This window comes from Emydura macquarii, unplaced genomic scaffold (assembly GCF_026122565.2).
Source record: "Emydura macquarii macquarii isolate MOO-44397 ecotype Brisbane River unplaced genomic scaffold, CSIRO-AGI_Emac_v2 contig_968, whole genome shotgun sequence".
NCBI classification, from domain to species: Eukaryota; Metazoa; Chordata; order Testudines; family Chelidae; genus Emydura; species Emydura macquarii.
Genome location: NW_027131105.1, coordinates 1,104,995 through 1,123,914, shown reverse-complemented (window position 1 = coordinate 1,123,914; position 18,920 = coordinate 1,104,995). Strand labels below are relative to the sequence as shown.

Genomic DNA, 18,920 nt, shown 5'->3' with positions numbered 1-18,920 from the left:
TGATGCTGCTTGTGATGTGGACAGCTGCTGTATGTACTAAAATCACCAATTCATTTTACATTGATGAATAAAGAAGCTGTCCAATAACACTTACGCTTACTTACAGGTAAAAACTTAGTTAATTAGAGATACAAGGCTCCGTATCTCATTACCAAGCTCCAAATAGGGTCCCTCACCAAAAAGGAGTCCAGTATTATTGAAGTAGTTTAGGCCTGCAGATAATCTCAGTAATATGTGAGGGTAAATCTGTGCTTTATGTACGCTTAATGAATTGTCATTTTAGGTTGGCAGGAAGTATAACTCAAGCCTCTACAATCTGTTACAGAATCCATAAATACTTTTAAGTAAACAAACTTCGTATTACACAAGACTATGGCAAAGCAACTACAAAATACTAGTAGCTTGTAAATTTTCCATTTTAATATCTACACAAAGTAAGAACAAAATAATCACTATTTTGGGGCAAATGAGAGCCTTTGTACATTTGTATCTTAACTTCACAATAGATACTTTTGTAATTGAGAAACTTACTTAATTAAATCCTTTAACTGTCTGTAAATATATCTAGGTACTTCGTTGGCCACCTTTGCTTACAGTATTCATACAATCATAGAAAATTGGGGATGGAAAGGATCTAAGGAGGTCATCTAGTCCACACCACTGCTCAAAGCAGGACCAACCCCAACTAAATCATTCCAGCCAGGGCTTTGTCCAGCACCTCCTATTTTAATTAAAAAAAAAAATGGTGACAGTTCACTATCTGTAAAAATGGGGTTAATATTACTTGTAAGCTTCTCAAACTAGGGACTGTCTCTTATTGGATGCATGTATAGTACCTAGCACAATGGGAACCTGATCTCTGTTGGGATCTCTACTGGGTATCCTAATACAAATAATGAACAAAACAGATTAAATCTTCTTGGTGATATTATACACCATTTTCTTTAGGAAAATGAATTGTATTTCAAGGAAGGATGCACAAGAACATGAAGCTTGTTTGTTTTATTTGTCCAAACGCCTAACCATTTTGGATACTGGACAAATAATAGGTTTAAATCTTGTTTATATATATATTTTTTGGTTTTTACCCTGTTCTTTCTCTGGAGGTTAGCAGATACTTTCCCGTTTTCCCCATCTGCTGCCCATCTGACTTTAGCATGACTGTGGTCCCTCAGCTGTATGAAATCAGGAAAAAATGCACCTCGGAAGTTTCTGGCATCTGTGGGATATAAGCTGATGCATGTATCTGTTTTTTAATTCACACTTTTATTATGTTTTTGCTAAGGCTAGAACAGAGCAGATCTGATGTGAACAGTGAGAGCAGATCTGATGTGAACTTGCATCCCTGGGTAATACTAATTGAAGTCTGGAACAAATCTACTTAAGTAGATTCTAACGGCTTCATTCATTTGGGGGTGCTGTGGAGAGTTTATTATGAAAAGTATTTAAAAAAACCAAAACCGTCCCCTAAAAATCCTCTATTTATTGGTTTCCTTTATAATTCAACAGTATTAGAACACTCCTCAGATCTGTAGATTTTAAGGAACCCTTCTTCTTTTCATTAATAATTTAATAGCCAGCAGCACTAAAAGGCCAATTGCAAATCATTTAGGAAGATGCTGGTATACACTAAGAATCAGTTTGGTAACTAATAATTTTTGCTAAAGGGTATAGAGCATCTTACTTGTCAGTTTTAGGCCTATGCAGCTGCAGAGAGCTCAGAGTATAACACAATTTACTCAGTCTAATCAAACTAACATTCCAGTGGCCCCTTCTTCCTCTACTCTCCCAGGTCACAAATAAGCAAGTAGCTGGATAGGATCCTGTCTTACTTTACTTCATATAAAGCCCTAGGGTACCTTGTGCTAGCATAATTCTAGAGGTATAAGAATTTTGGTTCCCTAAATGTGGGCATGGTGGGCCAAATCCTTCCCTAATGTAATTGGAGTAAGTGGGGTTATGCTGGGGGTGGGGATGTATCTTTGACCTGGCATGTCTAAATGTGTCTGGATCTTTTTGCTGATTCCAGCCCTTGTGGTATTGAGCTTAGTTTTATATGAACATGAAAAAGAGGAGCTTGAGGATCTGGACGCAAGTACCTTTCTTTTGGAAAAAAGGAAACCAGCTGCCACTTATTTCCTTTCTTAAGAGTTAACATGACATCAGGACAAACAAGGGAAAGGAAACACAAATGTTCCCTGCCAGAGAACACTCTGTTGTATGTAACTTCTTTTAGAGAGGAGTACAGTGCTAACTTGGACTAGTGCTCATCTAGACATGATTTAATTTGTTTCAGATTGACTTGAATGTTTAAAAATGATGTTGTTATCCCAATATGTGGGACCACTTCTGTTATAGCAAGTCAAAGCAATATTTTCAATGTGTGTAATCTCTTAGAAAAACTAAGCTCCATTCTTGTGAGTTGTAATTTTACCACGCTATATTTCTCTCGGTTTATGGTTAACTGCTATGGCAATGACCTTGGTGTCCAGACATTTTACAAACGTATCTGGACAACCAAAGTCAAAATATGGTTCACCTAAATGGTGAAATCAGTCTTTTTCTAAGCTTCTCTTTACCAAGCACAGGGCTTTGCATTTATTAGAACGTGTACACAAAAATATTGGTAACATTATTAGGTCATGCATGTTACTTTACAATGCAGAGATCACTGATTAAGTTAACAGATTGGAAATAAATGTTCAGTAGACATATGAGGATACAATAGTACATATATGTACTCTATTTATGACATCATTGTTTTAGCCCAGTGATAGCTCGCAGCAAATACATCAGAACTCTACAGTTGGTTGATGGAAGGATTGTCAAAGGAGGAAGAAAACTACTTTAATTTCTCACAATGGTAAAGTGGTTTGACAACAGGAAACACCATTGTGAATTGCCTCCTAACAATCTGAGGCAAGAACAAGTCAGGTTAAGACTATATCCTTGCAGTACAAAACATTCACACATAACATAAACATGCATTGCAAAGCACTGGAAATGGGTAAATCAAGGGGAAACCCATAGCATAATTCTTTATTACAACGATTCCACAAAGGAGAATCCAATAGGATGGTATAGTGAAGTCATAGTAAGGCCACAACGTTACAATTGACAAGGACAATAAAATTAAGCTTTCTGTACCACTACTAATATAGCTTTTCCTCTCATATTATATAGATTTTATACAGTGTACCTGAATTGTATCTCATCATAGATCTTTTTCAGATTTAACATATTGCTTGAAACAGTAATGAAGGATGGGTCACAGGGATATAAATACTAAATAATATTCACTGTAGGTTCTAGACTATATGCCATATGCAACTGCATAAAACTGATCTTCAAATGGCTAATCAGAAAAAAGGCTAGCAAAGGACTTCCTCAAATTTCTGATGGTTTCAGCTTTTGCTTCATCCTCATTCACAGATGATCGAAAGAAGGATGATTCTGTGAAACTGAAGGCATTTGTCAAAGACTGTGATTTGCTGCAAGACAAAAGCAATATGGTTGGTATGTTCACATTGTCAGTCAGCTTCCATACCTACATATAGTATATCCATACAAACTATATGCTGTGTAAAAAGGAGAAGCATCCATGGGATGGAAAACAACTTACATGTTCAAACAAAGATGGACAAGCAGATACAAACAGTATAGTCAAGTACAGCATATAGAACCGCTGGAATAAAGCACATTGCCTCTATATTTTAGTTTGAGAAGTAGGCTAAATCACCTATATTTAATAGAACAGGTTGCTTAATAATAAAACGGCTGATATTATTATATGAATTGAAAGGATACTAAATCACCAACAAAATAAAAATGACAGGAATATTCAGCCTGATTCTCTCCTCTGTTACAAATTCCCTCCTCCCCTTCCCTCCCAACAGTACCCTCATGAATTTCAGTAGCTCCTACTGCATAAAACTGGAGTAAAGAAGAATAGGGCCTATTAAGTCAAATCCAAAGCCAGGGAAACCTGAATTCAGGATGAGTATCAATAGGCCACAATTATGTGCCTAAAGGCTGCAAAAACTTATTGACACAAGAAGAAGAGATGAGGCATGTCAGTAAATTTGAACAAGCGAGCCCTATAATTGTAATCTCTTCTGATGATTTATTGGATGTTTAATCCTTAAGTGTGACTTAATGACATTTTTATTTTGTGAATGTACTTGATATATTTAAAAACAAAATCTGTCAGTGCTTGCGTATTTACTGCAAGAAATTAGCCTAACTATGCTGAGCTATCTTTTTGTAGTGTTAACATTAACTATAGCATAAGTCTGTGAAATAGTGAATAAAATATACCTTAGCATACATGAAGGATGGTGTTTGAAGTTTAAAACTGTGTCTTGTTCATAGAACTTCAAGTGGAATAACTTTTAAAAAGGGTGGCTTAAGATACAGCCAAAAAAAAAATTTTTTTTTAATTTTAGTTTTATATATATAACTCAATTTGTAAGCCTTTCAAAAAAGTATCCATTGTTTAAATAATAAAGATAATTAACTTTTTGGGAATGAAATGAACTCTGTCAAGTCTTAATCTTATCAGATCTCAAATAGAATTCAGTAAGAGACTGAGAGATTTGGCTGTAGTACAGCAGCAACATGCTTCTCTAGTTCATATTGTCCCATACTCTGTGGCTTGCAACTCATGCACCTTCACAACAGCAATGCTGCATGCATTTCAGGCTTTTAATACCTTATAGATGTATTAATGACTGATAAACGTCTGTGTTTGCCCTAATGAAACATGGAGGGAGGGAGGTGAAGCAGCAATTGACTTGATTAGTAACACAAAATAAGTGGCCTAATTAAATATTTATTCCCAGATTAATAACCTGTATGCACATGTTAGGCAACAACTTGTGGGTGAATACAAGGCACGCACATGCAAATGTATACCGTACAGTTAATCCCAAAGGCAGGACATTTTATTTATGTACTGAAATCTGGTTTGGAGTAAAGTTGCTTCTTGGTGAAAGTTGCATAAGCTAATTTTATCCCTGATAGGAGTAATGGCATACTAAACGTCTAGTTTTGAAATACTTGTCAATGGAAAACTAATTGCCTCTTAAAAAGTTATATTTGATGAGGGAAAACTGGATGGCTCTCAGAAGATAAAAAATATAAATCGATTTAGATGTAAATTGGGAGCAGAGGTACAAATAAATGGGGAGGGTTATAAATAGCTTAAATAACTATTTAAAATGAATGTCAGGAAAATCTTAAGTTTCAGACTATTTCTGTATTCATCCATCTTGGATAAGGAAAACTATCATTCACATTCTCTTGTGTACTCTTAAAGAATTGATGAATTTATCCCAGTACATAAGATCATAGAACAACAAGAATAGTGACATACAACGTCCTGTGGGACAGAGAAACAAGTATCTTCCAGGAACAGCCACACTTGTCCTTTTTTTGGTCATTATTGCCCCCATAGAGCCTTATGCGCTTAACAAGTCCAACCCATTGAACGCTCAATGTGGAGGAGACTCTCATCAAAGTCTGATTATACCTGGGGAGGGGAGATTTGTTCACATCAGTGTTATCATATTAGCAGCTAGAAAAAGGGAACTGCTGTCTCATGCAGATTTATTGTGTAATCCAAAAATCACTCTAGTCTTATTGTTTATCTAGTTAAGACTATAATGGACTTTAGGTCTATCAGAATGTTAGGACATCCCTTCCATTCCTGCAGGCAGCATGTGTGTGTTATGCACACTGTATGTGCTGGAAGAACAAGATTCTGTGCTGCTGCCCTTTTCTTCTCCCCTTCCCTTGGGTCAAGTTGTGAGATCTGTGTGACAGTGAATGGTTGGCTGGAGATAGCAGCAGTTGCACACTATGCTACTTGCTGCTCACTGCTGGTCTGAGCATACCGTCTTGCAGTGAGGTCTGGAACCCATGGATCCTTCTCTGTGTTCACTGCACACCATTTATTTTGTACTGGCACTTATACTTCAACTGAAATATACTATGGAGATGGTCTGTGTGAGTTACCTGTACTGTATATTCAAGCAGCAGTGTATCATCTTGGAAGAAAGAGTATTGCAAAGAAACTCATTTTACTAGCCATTGCATCTGTTTAGCATGTTACTTTAGAACTCAAATCCTTTGCTCTGAGTGATTGCAAGGTTAAAAGTTTAAACAGATAAGACTTCCTTGTTTCTTTGCAGCCTTACAGTGCATGCAAATCATGAGTCAATGACATAAACGGGAGAAAAAAAGAAATGAGAGTATGATGCCACTTCAAACCACTTCATTTGAGTTGAAAATGTGCAGGTATTATATGAAATTCTGCTTTTACAGCATATAGGACGTGGGTATGACTCTCTGAATTGGGTCAAGCAGTGTTTTGACCTCTTTTTACAGTCAAAAGCATATGTTCTGCTTTGCTGCTATATATTAGACAGGCACCCAAGCTACTGTGATGGAAACAAAATAAACTACATAGTGGGGAGAGGGGAAGGGAAACAAATATCTTACTTAAGCTGTGGATGAGACTGAGGCTTCTGCTGTGGAGCAGGTTGTGGCTCTGGTTCCACTTCCATTGATAACCCGGTGCTGGAAGGACCTTGACTCTGGGCACGTGGTTGTTGAGTTGTAGGGCCAGGTGGACGCTGTGGCTGGGAAGTTGAGGGCTTTGCTGACTGCCTCGGGGGCAACATGCGCTGTGGTTGCAATGGCTCCTGGCTTTGTGATTGCATTCCTTGGGGTTGTACTGGGCCCCCTAGTTCAGTACAAGAAAAACCTCATAATGTTACAGTATCAAAGAGCGTATATTAGATTTTATATCCAACACTTAACTACAACTGATACATTAATAGCTTCCTTATAGCACCTTTCCACTCCAGCCTTAAACTTATTATGAGATGCAATGGGCCAAACTAATCCCTGGGATAAATTTGGCCTGGTCCAGTGAGAGGTTTAGATATAGCAGAATATTCTGATAGTTCACCAGTTTAGCTAATGAGCTGGCAAATAAAACAGTATTATAAAAAGTACGAAAATAGCACAAGGCAGAAACCTATTGTGCAATCCATGACTGAATTGATCAGCAGGCTTTTGAAAAGATGCTGTATCATCAGACTGTTGGTTTTGAGGCTTCCTGACTGAAAATGCACTCAGTCAGATCTCAGTCAGCAGGCACTGCACTTTATGTAGTATCAGGTGTCTACATGTGGTTTTCAGTGGGAGGCTTTTGATGAATTAGCAGTTTACAGCAGAATTTTTACCCTCATATGTTGCATAGCTCATATAGCACATCTGAATTAAGGGAAGGCAGGGATAGAGACAAAGTTTTGACATCTTTGATTAAAGAATCTTTCAGTCAAGAATTGATCTTGAACATTAGACAAACCTATTGATCTAGCTGTTTTGAAAATGTCAGAATTTTAGTCCTTTTACAAAGAGATCTAACGTCCATGTAAGAGTTCTCTTCCTCTTTTCAGTCCTCAGAAAAGAAAATCCAGCCATATCTAGAAGAAATGGTCTCAGCACAATATGTCATTGGCTTTCTTTTTAAATAGACAAATAGTCATGGCTAGTTTTCCACTTACTGTATAAGATTATGTGTGTGGAAGAACAGAACATACTAGTTCTTCAAAAGGTTTACCAGAACTATGGGCGTATTCAATATTTTGAGCTGTAGAAAGGTAAGGAACATCTACTTAATACTAGGGAATGGGACTCAGTTTTTTAAATTTTTAGGAAACCTCAAATGTGGTAACAGTCTTGCAACATCTTAACAATATTCCTTTGGTTATTAGCCTCCCTTCATTCACTCAGTACTGGAAAACAAAGATTCCCCCCAACTCTCCACTTACACAGAGGCTTGAATGCCAGAAACTTTACACTGAAGACAGATGTAACTTTCTTTTATTGCACATTAAGCTGTACAAGATATTTCACATAAAAGATATACTGCAGTCATACTTCCAGCATTTGCTCACTTTCTTGCAGCTGGATTGTACAAAAAGGCAACAATCATGAAAGAAACTTTTTTACCAAATAAATAAAGAAATAAAATCTGAACATTAATTCTACACTATAAAACATCTGTTCCCTGTTACTCACAAACTTGTACCTAAGCATGCTTGCATGCAGAGACATTTTGACTTGCTGCTTGTCTGTGGTATGAAGTAAGAGGTATGTGCTCCTCTAAGTCTTTTACAATCAACAAGCTGAAATCTTACCTGAAATGCAAATCTTTTCTTTGCACTCTGCACATACAACTCACAAATGTCACATGAAAAGCACTTGTGATTACTCACACTACTACATGCAAAACAACACCCGCTGCTTTAAATAAAAACCACTCAGTAAGCAGATTAATTTCTTTACCCCAGGGCAGTATGTTTTATTCTCTTCTGTGATATCTGAAGGTAAGAATTTGTGAACCTGAACCTAAGTGTATTTTCTCCATACACAACAAAAATAGCAAATGTCATCATCAGAGAGATCACTGACCCAGAAAAACATAGATCACGAAAGCAAAATACTCATGTAAATTGGCAGTGAACAATAGCATTCACCATTAACATTTAAATAGCTAATAATGCATATTGAAATTCTCATATTGGCAGCCTGCTTTCACAATTAATAAAGCTCACAATGCTGAGTTTTTTGTGGGGGTGGGTTTTCGGGTTTTTTTGCAGTGTTTGTAGGGAAAATTAAAAGAACATATTTTTTAAAAAGAAACCATTCTTGTTTGTATTTAGCTAGTAGCCATTATTTGCCTTTGAATAGATTCTAAATGACAAAATACAGTCCTGTGCCTTGCCTACAAATAAATATTACAGTATGCTAGAATGTTGCAGGTTGTGCTCCTAGGCTAGATTTCTCATAACAGTTTAATGGCCTGCCTGGATATTGCTTGTGATATTAAAGAGTGAAATGGTTATGTGAAAGTCTTAAGCAATTATGGCTATAGAAAGTCTCTGGCAAAAGTCAAACATCTCAGGTCTTTTTGCATGTTGAGTTATGAGTAAAGATAAGGCCCTGTTATGTGGTTAGTCCTGGGATAGAATTTTTTTTAAATGCATATCCTGATATTTGAGTTAAAATAGTAGCAGTGATATGACAACGTAAATCCCTTACATATTTGTTTCATGTTACAATTAATGGGATAGATCCTTAGCTGGTGAAAATCAACCCGACTCTATTGAAGTCAATGGAACTATGCAGAATGATACCAGCTGAGGTCCTGTTATTTAGCAAACGAGATGTTTCAGGGGGCTCAATAGTCCAGCAGACACTTTCACCAAGCACCAGGAGATTAGCTTAACCTTTTTAGCTAGGCAAAGAATTTTTGGGAAACATCTGTCTTGGGTTTTTGTAGAAACCACAGATGACTAATTCAGAACCATAGCAAAAGAAACTACTTAATTGAACTGAGATACATTAAATACTCACATTTCATTGAGATATTGCACATAGTTGGCCCATTTACATAGCTTTGTAGCTAATAATTTAATGCAGAATTGATAAAAAATATCAATACCAGTATGTAAAATACAGGATATTTAAATGTTCCTGGGAAGAAATCTCTTGTTTTATGGAATCACTGAATTAGAGTTCTACATCTTACCTATAAATAAAACTCAATTAACAAACTTTATAAAATTATTTAAAAAAAGCCTCAATCAACAAATATATTAAATTATATCCTTTAGAATATCTATCTGAATCACCTATATACGTTAGTCATGCACCAAAAAAAAAAAAAAAAAAAATTACGAATATCACACGCACACACTCAGAGTCAAGCAAAAGGTTTTTTTGAACCTTGGTTGTTTTTTACCCCCACAATATATAATAGTTAAAAAATACTGTCTAACCATCCATAATATACAGTCGCACTGGACTCTCTAGAGGCACAATTCTTTGTACACTGTTGACAACAGCCCTGAAATCACAAGTTATACAGAGAAACGTAGGTAAGCATTACAAGCACAGACATGAACAGGTAAACAACCAGACAGTATAGTTGACACTGCATAGAAAAAACACAGTCCAGGTCAGCAGTGAAACAATGCAAAAACTGCACATAAACTGGTATGTTTGCTTTTAAGGTTGGTTTTTGGCTTTAACCCCTGCTTTTATTGTCAATTATTTAAGTAGCCTGGACTTGTTTTGGTCCTACTGCAACGCCATTACAGTCGAGAATGTACTGTAAACAACCTTGAGGTGGTGGTCGCTGAGGTGGGATTTTGTTTGGCTCTGGTTCCTTAAGTGATCCACTCTGGAAGATAAATACAAAAACAGAAGAGAGGTAAAAATAGAGCAGTATAGTTACACTGAATCTACCTGTGTTTCCATTAAAATCTCTCCATTAGTTTGGGGTTTAAAACATGCCCATAAGTTTTCTACAGGTAAAATCAACTCTAGTTTAGTTATTGCCTGTCATGATGAATTAATCTTGGCATACAAGAGCTCAGCTTTGGGGTAATTAAAAAAATAAAAATAAAAAGCCTCTCCCTTTTCAGGAGGAGGTTACCACCATCTAACAAGAGCAGAAGAGTCTTTACTTCCAAAGACAGCCTTTCCAAAATCTTAGCACGGCTCATGTGGGGCCTTTTTCCTTCAATTCCTATCTTGAACAACCTTTTCTGCATCACACTGACTGTATCACTTTTTCAATTTAGATTTGAAAATTCTTCTGCCTGCCTTATTCCTCTCCCTGTATTATTGAGCTCATGAATGAATGCTTTGACTTAATTTCTGCATAAAATGGTTCACTCCTGCTCCCACAGAAATTCATGCATGCAGGACTGTGTCCAGTGGGCTAAAATTATGCCCTCTGTTACACCTGTGTATTCAGTGAGATACTAAGGGGACTTCAGTAGTTACCTGAATGTAAGTTAGAAAACAACTTAGTCTTTTTCAGTTATAGCTCACTGACATTCCCCTGCAGTTTAGAAACACAAATACAGTGGAATTTTGCTGGTGTTGGAGTATCAAAGTGAAACTGACTATAGTTTTAGCTGTTTCACTAAGTGAAATGAAAGAGGGAAGCAAAAACCACTAATACATAATGGAAAAAATATTGCTTCACTATCCCATCTAGCAGGTAATAGTTAACTTTTAAAAATAGGCTATGTATTTGTTAGTATCCCTTTCAACGTATTCTTGTATGGAGGAAGAGATGGGCCTGAACAAAAACTTTGGAGCAGAACACCCTTTGGGAGCATTAGGATCTGGATCCAAGCTTTGTCTTGGGCCCATCGCTAATATTTTTCAAAGTATAATATGCTAAATCCCTGGACAAAATAGCTGTGCTTTTTTATTTTTTATTTTTTAAAGAATGATCAAGAAATCAAATTGCCATCTGCTAAGAGAGAAAAAAATCTAGAATCTATTAAAGGATGAATGTAAAATGAATGAACATACATGCCTTGCAAAACTTACTATTTTTCAGAAAGATTTGTGTTTGATCTTAAAACTGAAGAAATACATGTTACCATGAATGATTAGAAATCCTACATTTAGCAGTTCATAGGAACATAGAAATTATATAATTTTTGTGTTTCAAGGCAACAGCATTGTATCCAAAGCAGCTCTGCAAAGTTGCTTTGTTTGTCTTAGCTGCATAAATAAAAGAAGACATGACAGATCTGACACTTTAATTGTTTAGTATTACAAATCAGTTCAATTACAAATTTTTACAGATTAGTTAAAAATTAATGTATAATATGAATGGGCCAAAATCTGTTTGTCACAAGAGGAGTTGATCCAGTAATGCAGTTTTCTATAAACATTAATATATGGATTGCGAAGGAAAGGAGAATTTCACAAGGAGAAACAGGAGCCACCACACTTAAGAATATGACTTTAAAATACTTTTAAAATAAAATGGATCAGGAATGGGTCAGAATTCTCACCTGCCAAACTATACCTAAAAATTCAATCTCTGTCCTACGACTACTCTGGTGATATGGAAAGTGTTGTGCTGCACCAAACGTCGAATGTCACTGGAGCAATGTCAGTTTTTCCTGTGATAGTTGAGAAACCTGCATAGGGACTGGAAACTCACCTTGAGGAGTTTCCTCCATATTTTTCCAGTGCAACTCTGATGCAGCTGGCACCTTCCTCTGTGTGCCCTCAGGACACGTGGGTGCTCCACACTGTGGAGATGGTGCATGTTTTCTGTGGCATTGGTGGGGACATGTTGCCTGCCCCCTCACCACATGCAAAACCCCAAAGGAGTGGTGCAGCTCCTGTGGAAACAGGATAGAATGCTGCCATGGAGAAGACTTTTGCCCATTCTGTGCCCTTGGGGCAGGGATCTCTAGGGTTTACATCCCCTCTATCTGTGGAGGGGCAATACATGGGCAGGCGCCTCCAATGGTTGTTTCTGGAGGACTGATTGAAACCAATCATGTAATTCTTGTTAGAGAGCTGAAAGCAAACATTGCTCTGTTAGCAGTGCCTGCTGGTATTACCCTTCTTTTAGAGAGAGATGGTGTGTGTGTGTCCGACCCTACTGTCTGATCACACACTGGCAAAGAAAAGCCGGGAGGCCGATGGATTTTTTTTTTTTTTTTTAAACCTAAAGTAAGAGGTTGTGTGTGAGAGAACAACTCAGTCTTTTACTTACAGGAACTGAAAATGGGAGCTGATGATTTAACATGTACAAATAGCTATGAATTTTAAATAGGATATCTGTAGGTCCTTAGTCAGCTCCATACCTGGAGGCTAAAGTAGGACTACAATTTATTCTCATGTTGTCAGGTCTTTAGTTTAATCACAGATCACACCCAATTCCCTTGCCACAATGCCACCAGTATTTCTGCAGTCTACCTCCCTACATATCTCCCCATCTACAAGGAAATGCCTTTATCTTAAATTAAGCATTCCAGAAAACTTGTTAACATTTTCCCCTCACTCTAGTTTCTCTTGTGCATGCCCTACCTTGGTTCTTCTGAAGTTTCAGAGCCCCTGCATACTTTCCTACTGATGTTATAATTGCTTCACTACAGCTGTCCTGGTAATACTACCCACACATCCTTTTTTCACCAAGTATCACCTGATGTTTCCAGAAACCTCACCCACTCTCCAGGCCAATCACATGGCTAAATTATGTTTGCCAATTAACCAACCCACCCAGGCTGACCCCAAAAGGCTTAATTCACACTATATTCCTAACATGAGAAATTTTACTCTCGGGTTTTCAGTGAACTGCAGTACTCTGTTCCCTTTCAGGAGCCTTCTTCTCTCTCACACAGAGCCTTTGATCTTAAAAAAGGCTGGGAATTAGAGTCTTCTAACTCTCCACTTGGTTGGTTTCTTGAGCCAATGCTTCTAATAAAATCCAGACTTCTCTTAAAACTGCAGTTGCTGGCAAATCAACTTTACAGCCTGTTACAACTTTACCTTTCCAAGGTGGTGTGCTGCTAATACAACTGCAAGCTTTCTAACTCCTTGTGGGAAATATAATTCCTGTGAACAGAGACCCTCAGGGACTGAGGCCTGTCTTGAAGATCTGTTCTTTCCTCCCTATATTCCGATAGTTGCCCAGATTAGAAGCTAAATCTCTCGCCAGTTTATTTTTCTTAGCACAAACAAGATTTTGTACATCAAACGTTTGGGTCTCAAACCCATCCAGTATTTAGTCCAGACCTGGCTGGAACCATGGCTATAGAATTCCAGATATATGATGTAAAATGGCCCAAAACAACCCCTTGCTTGGATGTCTGGGGCCAAAGAAAGAAAATGGCTGGTCTAATATCTAATTAGCACACACGTGTGTGTGTGTGCGTGCGTGCAGTGCTTGATATGGCTATGAATATCTCGGAGGTAGGGTAATTGATGTGGTAATGAATGCCCTGTGGGGGGTATACGCCAATTCCCATGGAATAAAACTATCATATCATGTCTGATTATTTTTTCTGCACTTAAATTTGAAACTGAATATCCAAAGGACGGGGAGCATAATGTTACCAAAAACATCAAGTCTTAAATTCCCTATTTGTGGAATTGCCCCTTTTCAAATAAGATTTTTGTTTTTTGTTTTTTTAATTATAAAAAAACAGTCTTTACCCATGAAAGCCCTGTCTAAGCCAGGTGAGTATAGAACAGTAGAGTGAGTATAGAACAGTAACTGCCCAGTTGCATATGTGATGAGAGGTGCTTTAGCTGCATAATGATATATATTAAAAAAGTATGAGCTAACAATTTTGGATAGAGCATCCCTTTGGTGGACAGATAATCCCATTGGTCTGGAATGCTGCTTCTGAAGCACTTTCTCCACAGAAACTTATACTGTAGATGCTTTTTGCTTTTAATGGGTTCCCTAGAATTTTAGGGAGCAGAGGTGGAGGACTGGCTGCTTTCCAGTGCACTGTCCCCTGTGATTCTATGGATTAGGATTGGATTGTGCTAATGCTTGACCTATTCCATATATATAAAAAAAAATCATACTCATATGTATTTGTGGCTTTGGGGTTGTCTGATTAGTGTCAAAGAGGGTGGATACAGAAGACTATAATTTGGCAGGGAAATATCCCTGGGCAATAGAGATGTTATGTTCCAGAGGGGTAGCCATGTTAGTTTGTATACAGCAAAACAACGAGAGTCCTGTAGCACTTTAAAGACTAAAAAATTTAATTTCTGCAGGCATAAGCTTTCGTGGGCTGTAACCTACTTCGTCAGATGTAAGGAATAGAAATCAGATCGCAGGTATATATATACATATCCAAGGCTAAGGAACAACAATGGGGAAGTAGTTGAGGCCTATTTATAACCATTGATTAGGAGGTGAGAATGTGTGAACAATGACAATTAATTACTTCTTGTAATGAGATAACCATTCCAAGTCCCTATTTAGACCTAGTTTGATTGTGTCAAGTTTGCAGATCAGTTCAAGCTCAGCAGTTTCTCTTTGAAGTCTGTTTTTGAAGTTTTTTTTGTAGAAGTATGGCAACTTTGAAGTAATTTACAAAGTATCCTGGGAGATTGAAGTGCTCTCCTACTGGTTTATGGATGCTATTATTTTTTATGTCTGATTTGTGTCCATTTATTCTTTTGCGTAGTGACAGTCCGGTCTGGCCAATGTACATGGAAGAGGAGCATTACTGGCACATGATGGCATATATTACATTAATAGATGTGCAGGTGAATGAGCTCCTTATGGTGTGGCTGATGTGGTTATGACCTGTGATGGTGTCACTAGAGTTGATGTGTGGGAAGAGTTGGCAACGGGATTTGTTGCAGGGGTATGTTCCTGGGTAGTGTTCTTCTTGTATGGTGTACGGTTGCTGGTGAATATTTGCTTCAGGTTGGGGGGGCTGTCTGTTAGCAAGGATAGGTCTGCCTCCCACAGCTTGAGCGAGTGAGAGATCATCTGCTAGGATAGGTTGTAGATCCTTAATGATGTGCTGGAGAGATTTTAAGAGACATTATGCTGTATCCTAGTGAAAATTGGTTTTTATGTGGCTGCGTTATAAGGATGTGAAAACCAGAATTGGAACATGTATAGTAGTTTCCACATTCTAAAGGAAAGAAGGCTGCATGGCACCTTGGTAGTTTAAGAGTAAATTAAATATAAAGAGACTTGGCTCATTCAGTGCAAGAGCATCAGATGCTAAAGAAGCTCAGGAACTTTGTAGGAGAGCAGAATCAATGTATCCCTTCTCTTGTGGAGATGCTTAAGGGGAGTGACTTCTCAGCACCTTGCTCCACTATAGTTAATGTATTGTGAATGTGACTTGTTCTGCACCGACCAGCTATTGCTCTGTGAATGAGTCATGGCTGACAGCTGCTTACTGATTGCTGTTCTTTACTGTTACTGTATCATGTATGTGGCAGGGCTGCTACTGGTTGCTACTCATTGGTATTATACTGTATATTCACTGCAGGTTGAGCAAGGCAGGGCTAGTGACTGCATACTGCACTTTATAGTTACATTGGAGAGACAGGTGGTTGGGCACACCTTACTACTCAAAGAAGCCATTTTCATCTTGCCTCCTGAAGCTGCACAAAGCATTATATAAACAGGTGGAGTGTGCCGCTGTTATATCCCAGAGCTTGGGGAAGGTAGCTGGCTCCTACAATCTAGCAGTTTTGAATGTCCATGTGCAATCCTGCCTGCTTCTCTACAGGGGAAACGTGGATGGAAGAGACTCTCTAGAACAGCCAAGGAAGGTTGCACCCTTGTAGACTGTAGATGTTTCCACACAAGAGAAAACAATCCTGAAGAGAACTAGTTCCAGGAAAGAGATAAGCAGGGTGACATGTTGGCGCAGTCCTTGCTACAGAATCAGATTCTTATTATAAGAAAGCAGTGTTATCTGATACAGTAACCAGTGAGACTGACAATGATTTTATAGATGTTGCATTTTCATTATTTTTTCCTTTTTCCCTCTTTGAAGCTGTTTGTCCAGGTTGAGATCGTCAAGATGAATTCATGACTTGGAAAAATGTAGATCAGTTATTGCTGTCACTAAACAATCTCACCTAGTTACCTATCTACAATTCCTCAGGGTTTTCTAGCCAATGTGTGGAAAAAATTCCTACGAGAAATAAACAAAACCACTGCGTTTTTATGAAATGTATAGCTTTGAACATAAGAATGGCTATACTGCATCAGACCAGTGGTCCATCTAGCCCAGTATTCTGTCTTTCAGCGGTGGTTGGTGCCAGATGCTTCAGAGGGAATGAATAGAACAGGGCAATTTGAGTGATCCATTTCCTGTTGTCCACTCCTAGCTTCTGGCAGTCACAGGTTTAGGGACATCCAGAGCATGGGGCTGCATCCCAGACCATCTTGGCTAATAGCCATTGATGGTCCTATCCTCCATGAACTTATCTAGTTCTTTTTTGAACCCAGTTATAGTTTTGGCCTTCACAATATCCCCTGGCAACAAGTTCTACAGGTTTACTGGGCATTGTGTGAAGAAGGATTTCCTTATGTTTGTTGTTAAACCTCTTGTTCACGTGTTATATGAAAGGGTAAATAACAGTTCCTTATTCACTTTCCCTATACCATTCATGATTTTATAGACCTCTCTCATATCTCCCTGTCATCTCTTTTCTAAAATGAACAGTCCAGGTCTTTTTTAATCTCTCGTCATGTGGAAGCTGTTCCATACCATTAATGATTTCTGTTGGCCTTCTCTGTAAATTTTCCATTTCTAATATCTCTTTTTTGAGATGGGGCAACCAGAACTGAACGCAGTATTGAAGGTGTGGATTTATATAATGGCATTATAATATTTTCTGTCTTCTTATTTATCCTTTTCCTAATGGTTCCTAACACTGTTAGCTTTTTTGACTGACACTGCACACTGAACAGGTGTATTCAGAGAACTATCTGAAGTGATGCCAAGATCGCTTTCTTGTGTGTTAATAAGCTCATTTAGACCCCCATCATTTTGTATCTATAGTTGGGATTATGTTTTCCAATGTTCATTACTTTGCACTTATCAGCATTACATTTCATTTTCAATTTTGTTGCCCAGTCTCCCAGTTTTGAGAGACCCTTGGTAATTCTTCACAGTCTGCTTTGGACTTGACTATCTTGACTAATTCTGGATCGTCTGCAAATTTTGCCACATCACTGTTTATCCGTTTTTCCAGATCACCAATGAATATGTTGAACATCACTGGTCCGGTACAGATCCCTGAGACACCCTGCTGTTTACCTTTCTCTATTGTGAAAACTGACTGTTTATTCTTAACCTTTGTTTCCTATCTTTCAATCATTTACTGATCCAGGAGAGGACCTTTCCTCTTATCCAATGACTGCGTACTTTGCTTAAGAGCCTTTGGTGAGGGACCTTGTCAAAGGCTTTCTGAAAGTCCAAATGCACTGTATTCACTGGATCACCCTTGTCCATATGTTTGTTGACCTTCTCAAAGAATTTTAAAAGATTGGTGAGGCATGATTTCCCTTTACAAAAGCAATGTTGACTCTTCCACAACAAATGGTGTTCATCTACAAGTCTGTTCTTTATTATAGTTTCAACATTTTTGCCTGGTACTGAAGTTAGGTTTACTGGCCTGTAATTGCCATGATTGCCTCTGTAGACTTTTAAAAAAAATTGGAATTGTATTAGCTAGCCGCCAGTCATCTGGTACAGAGGCTGATTTAAGAGAGAGGTTCCATACCAAGGTTAGTAGTTCTGCTATTTCATATTTGAGTTTCTTCAGAACTCGTGGCTGAATACCAGTTGGTCCTGGTGACTTTAATATTAGTGTTTAATTTCTCGATTTGTTCCAAATCACTGCTATTTACACCTCAGTCTGGGACAGTTCCTCATATTTGTCATATAAAGTCTCAGGTGTGGGAATCTCCCTCACATCCTCAGCAGTGAAGACTGATGCAAAGAATTCATTTAGTTTCTCCACAACAGCCTTGCCTTTCTTGAGTGCTCCTTTGGTACCTTGATCATCTAGTGGCCCTAGTGATTGTTTGGCAGATTTTCTGCTTCTGATGTACTTAAAAAACACTGTTTAATTTTCTGTAGGATTGTTATCCAGGAGCACAAATTAGAAAGAGTTTTATTTCCAAAAATCCAAATCTGATTAGATTTTGGAACAGTGTTAAAGATGAGCTGCTCATGTGGATTTGCTTCTGTTAAACATTGCTCTCCAAAAAATATAAAAAGCAGGATCAGGCTCCAGCTGAGAGAGAAGTGTATTAAGTGTTAGGAAGAAGAAGTTAATTATGAAGATATATCAACCCATTAGAGCTGGATGGTTTCTCTCCATTTTTAGTTAGGAGTCCTGAGGTAAAGTAATGTTCTCTTATAGTTTATTGTGACTCTTGCTTCAGGAGGAAATATTTGTAGTACAATTTATGAAAAGGGAGTAGTAAAAGTATAGTTGCACAGTAGGCATGTAAGTAAGTCTCTCCAAGTCAAAGAATTATTCCCCATAGATAGTGAAGGAATGCAGACTATGCA

The 18,920-nt window shown here is 37.9% G+C and overlaps 1 protein-coding gene across 2 annotated transcripts in view; it reads right to left on the bottom strand.

The window, feature by feature from the left end:
• Window positions 1-398: 398 nt before the first annotated feature.
• Window positions 399-18,920, bottom strand: part of SYN2 (synapsin II) — a 347,358-nt gene continuing 328,836 nt past the window's right edge. For both annotated transcript variants that reach the window (XM_067543755.1, XM_067543756.1), the window contains exons 11-13: window positions 10,198-10,258; window positions 6,502-6,745; window positions 399-3,491 (exon numbers count right to left, since the gene is read on the bottom strand). In XM_067543755.1, the coding sequence (XP_067399856.1) occupies window positions 3,356-3,491; window positions 6,502-6,745; window positions 10,198-10,258 (441 nt within the window). In that variant the 3' untranslated portion in view covers window positions 399-3,355. The remainder of the gene's footprint in view (window positions 3,492-6,501; window positions 6,746-10,197; window positions 10,259-18,920) is intronic.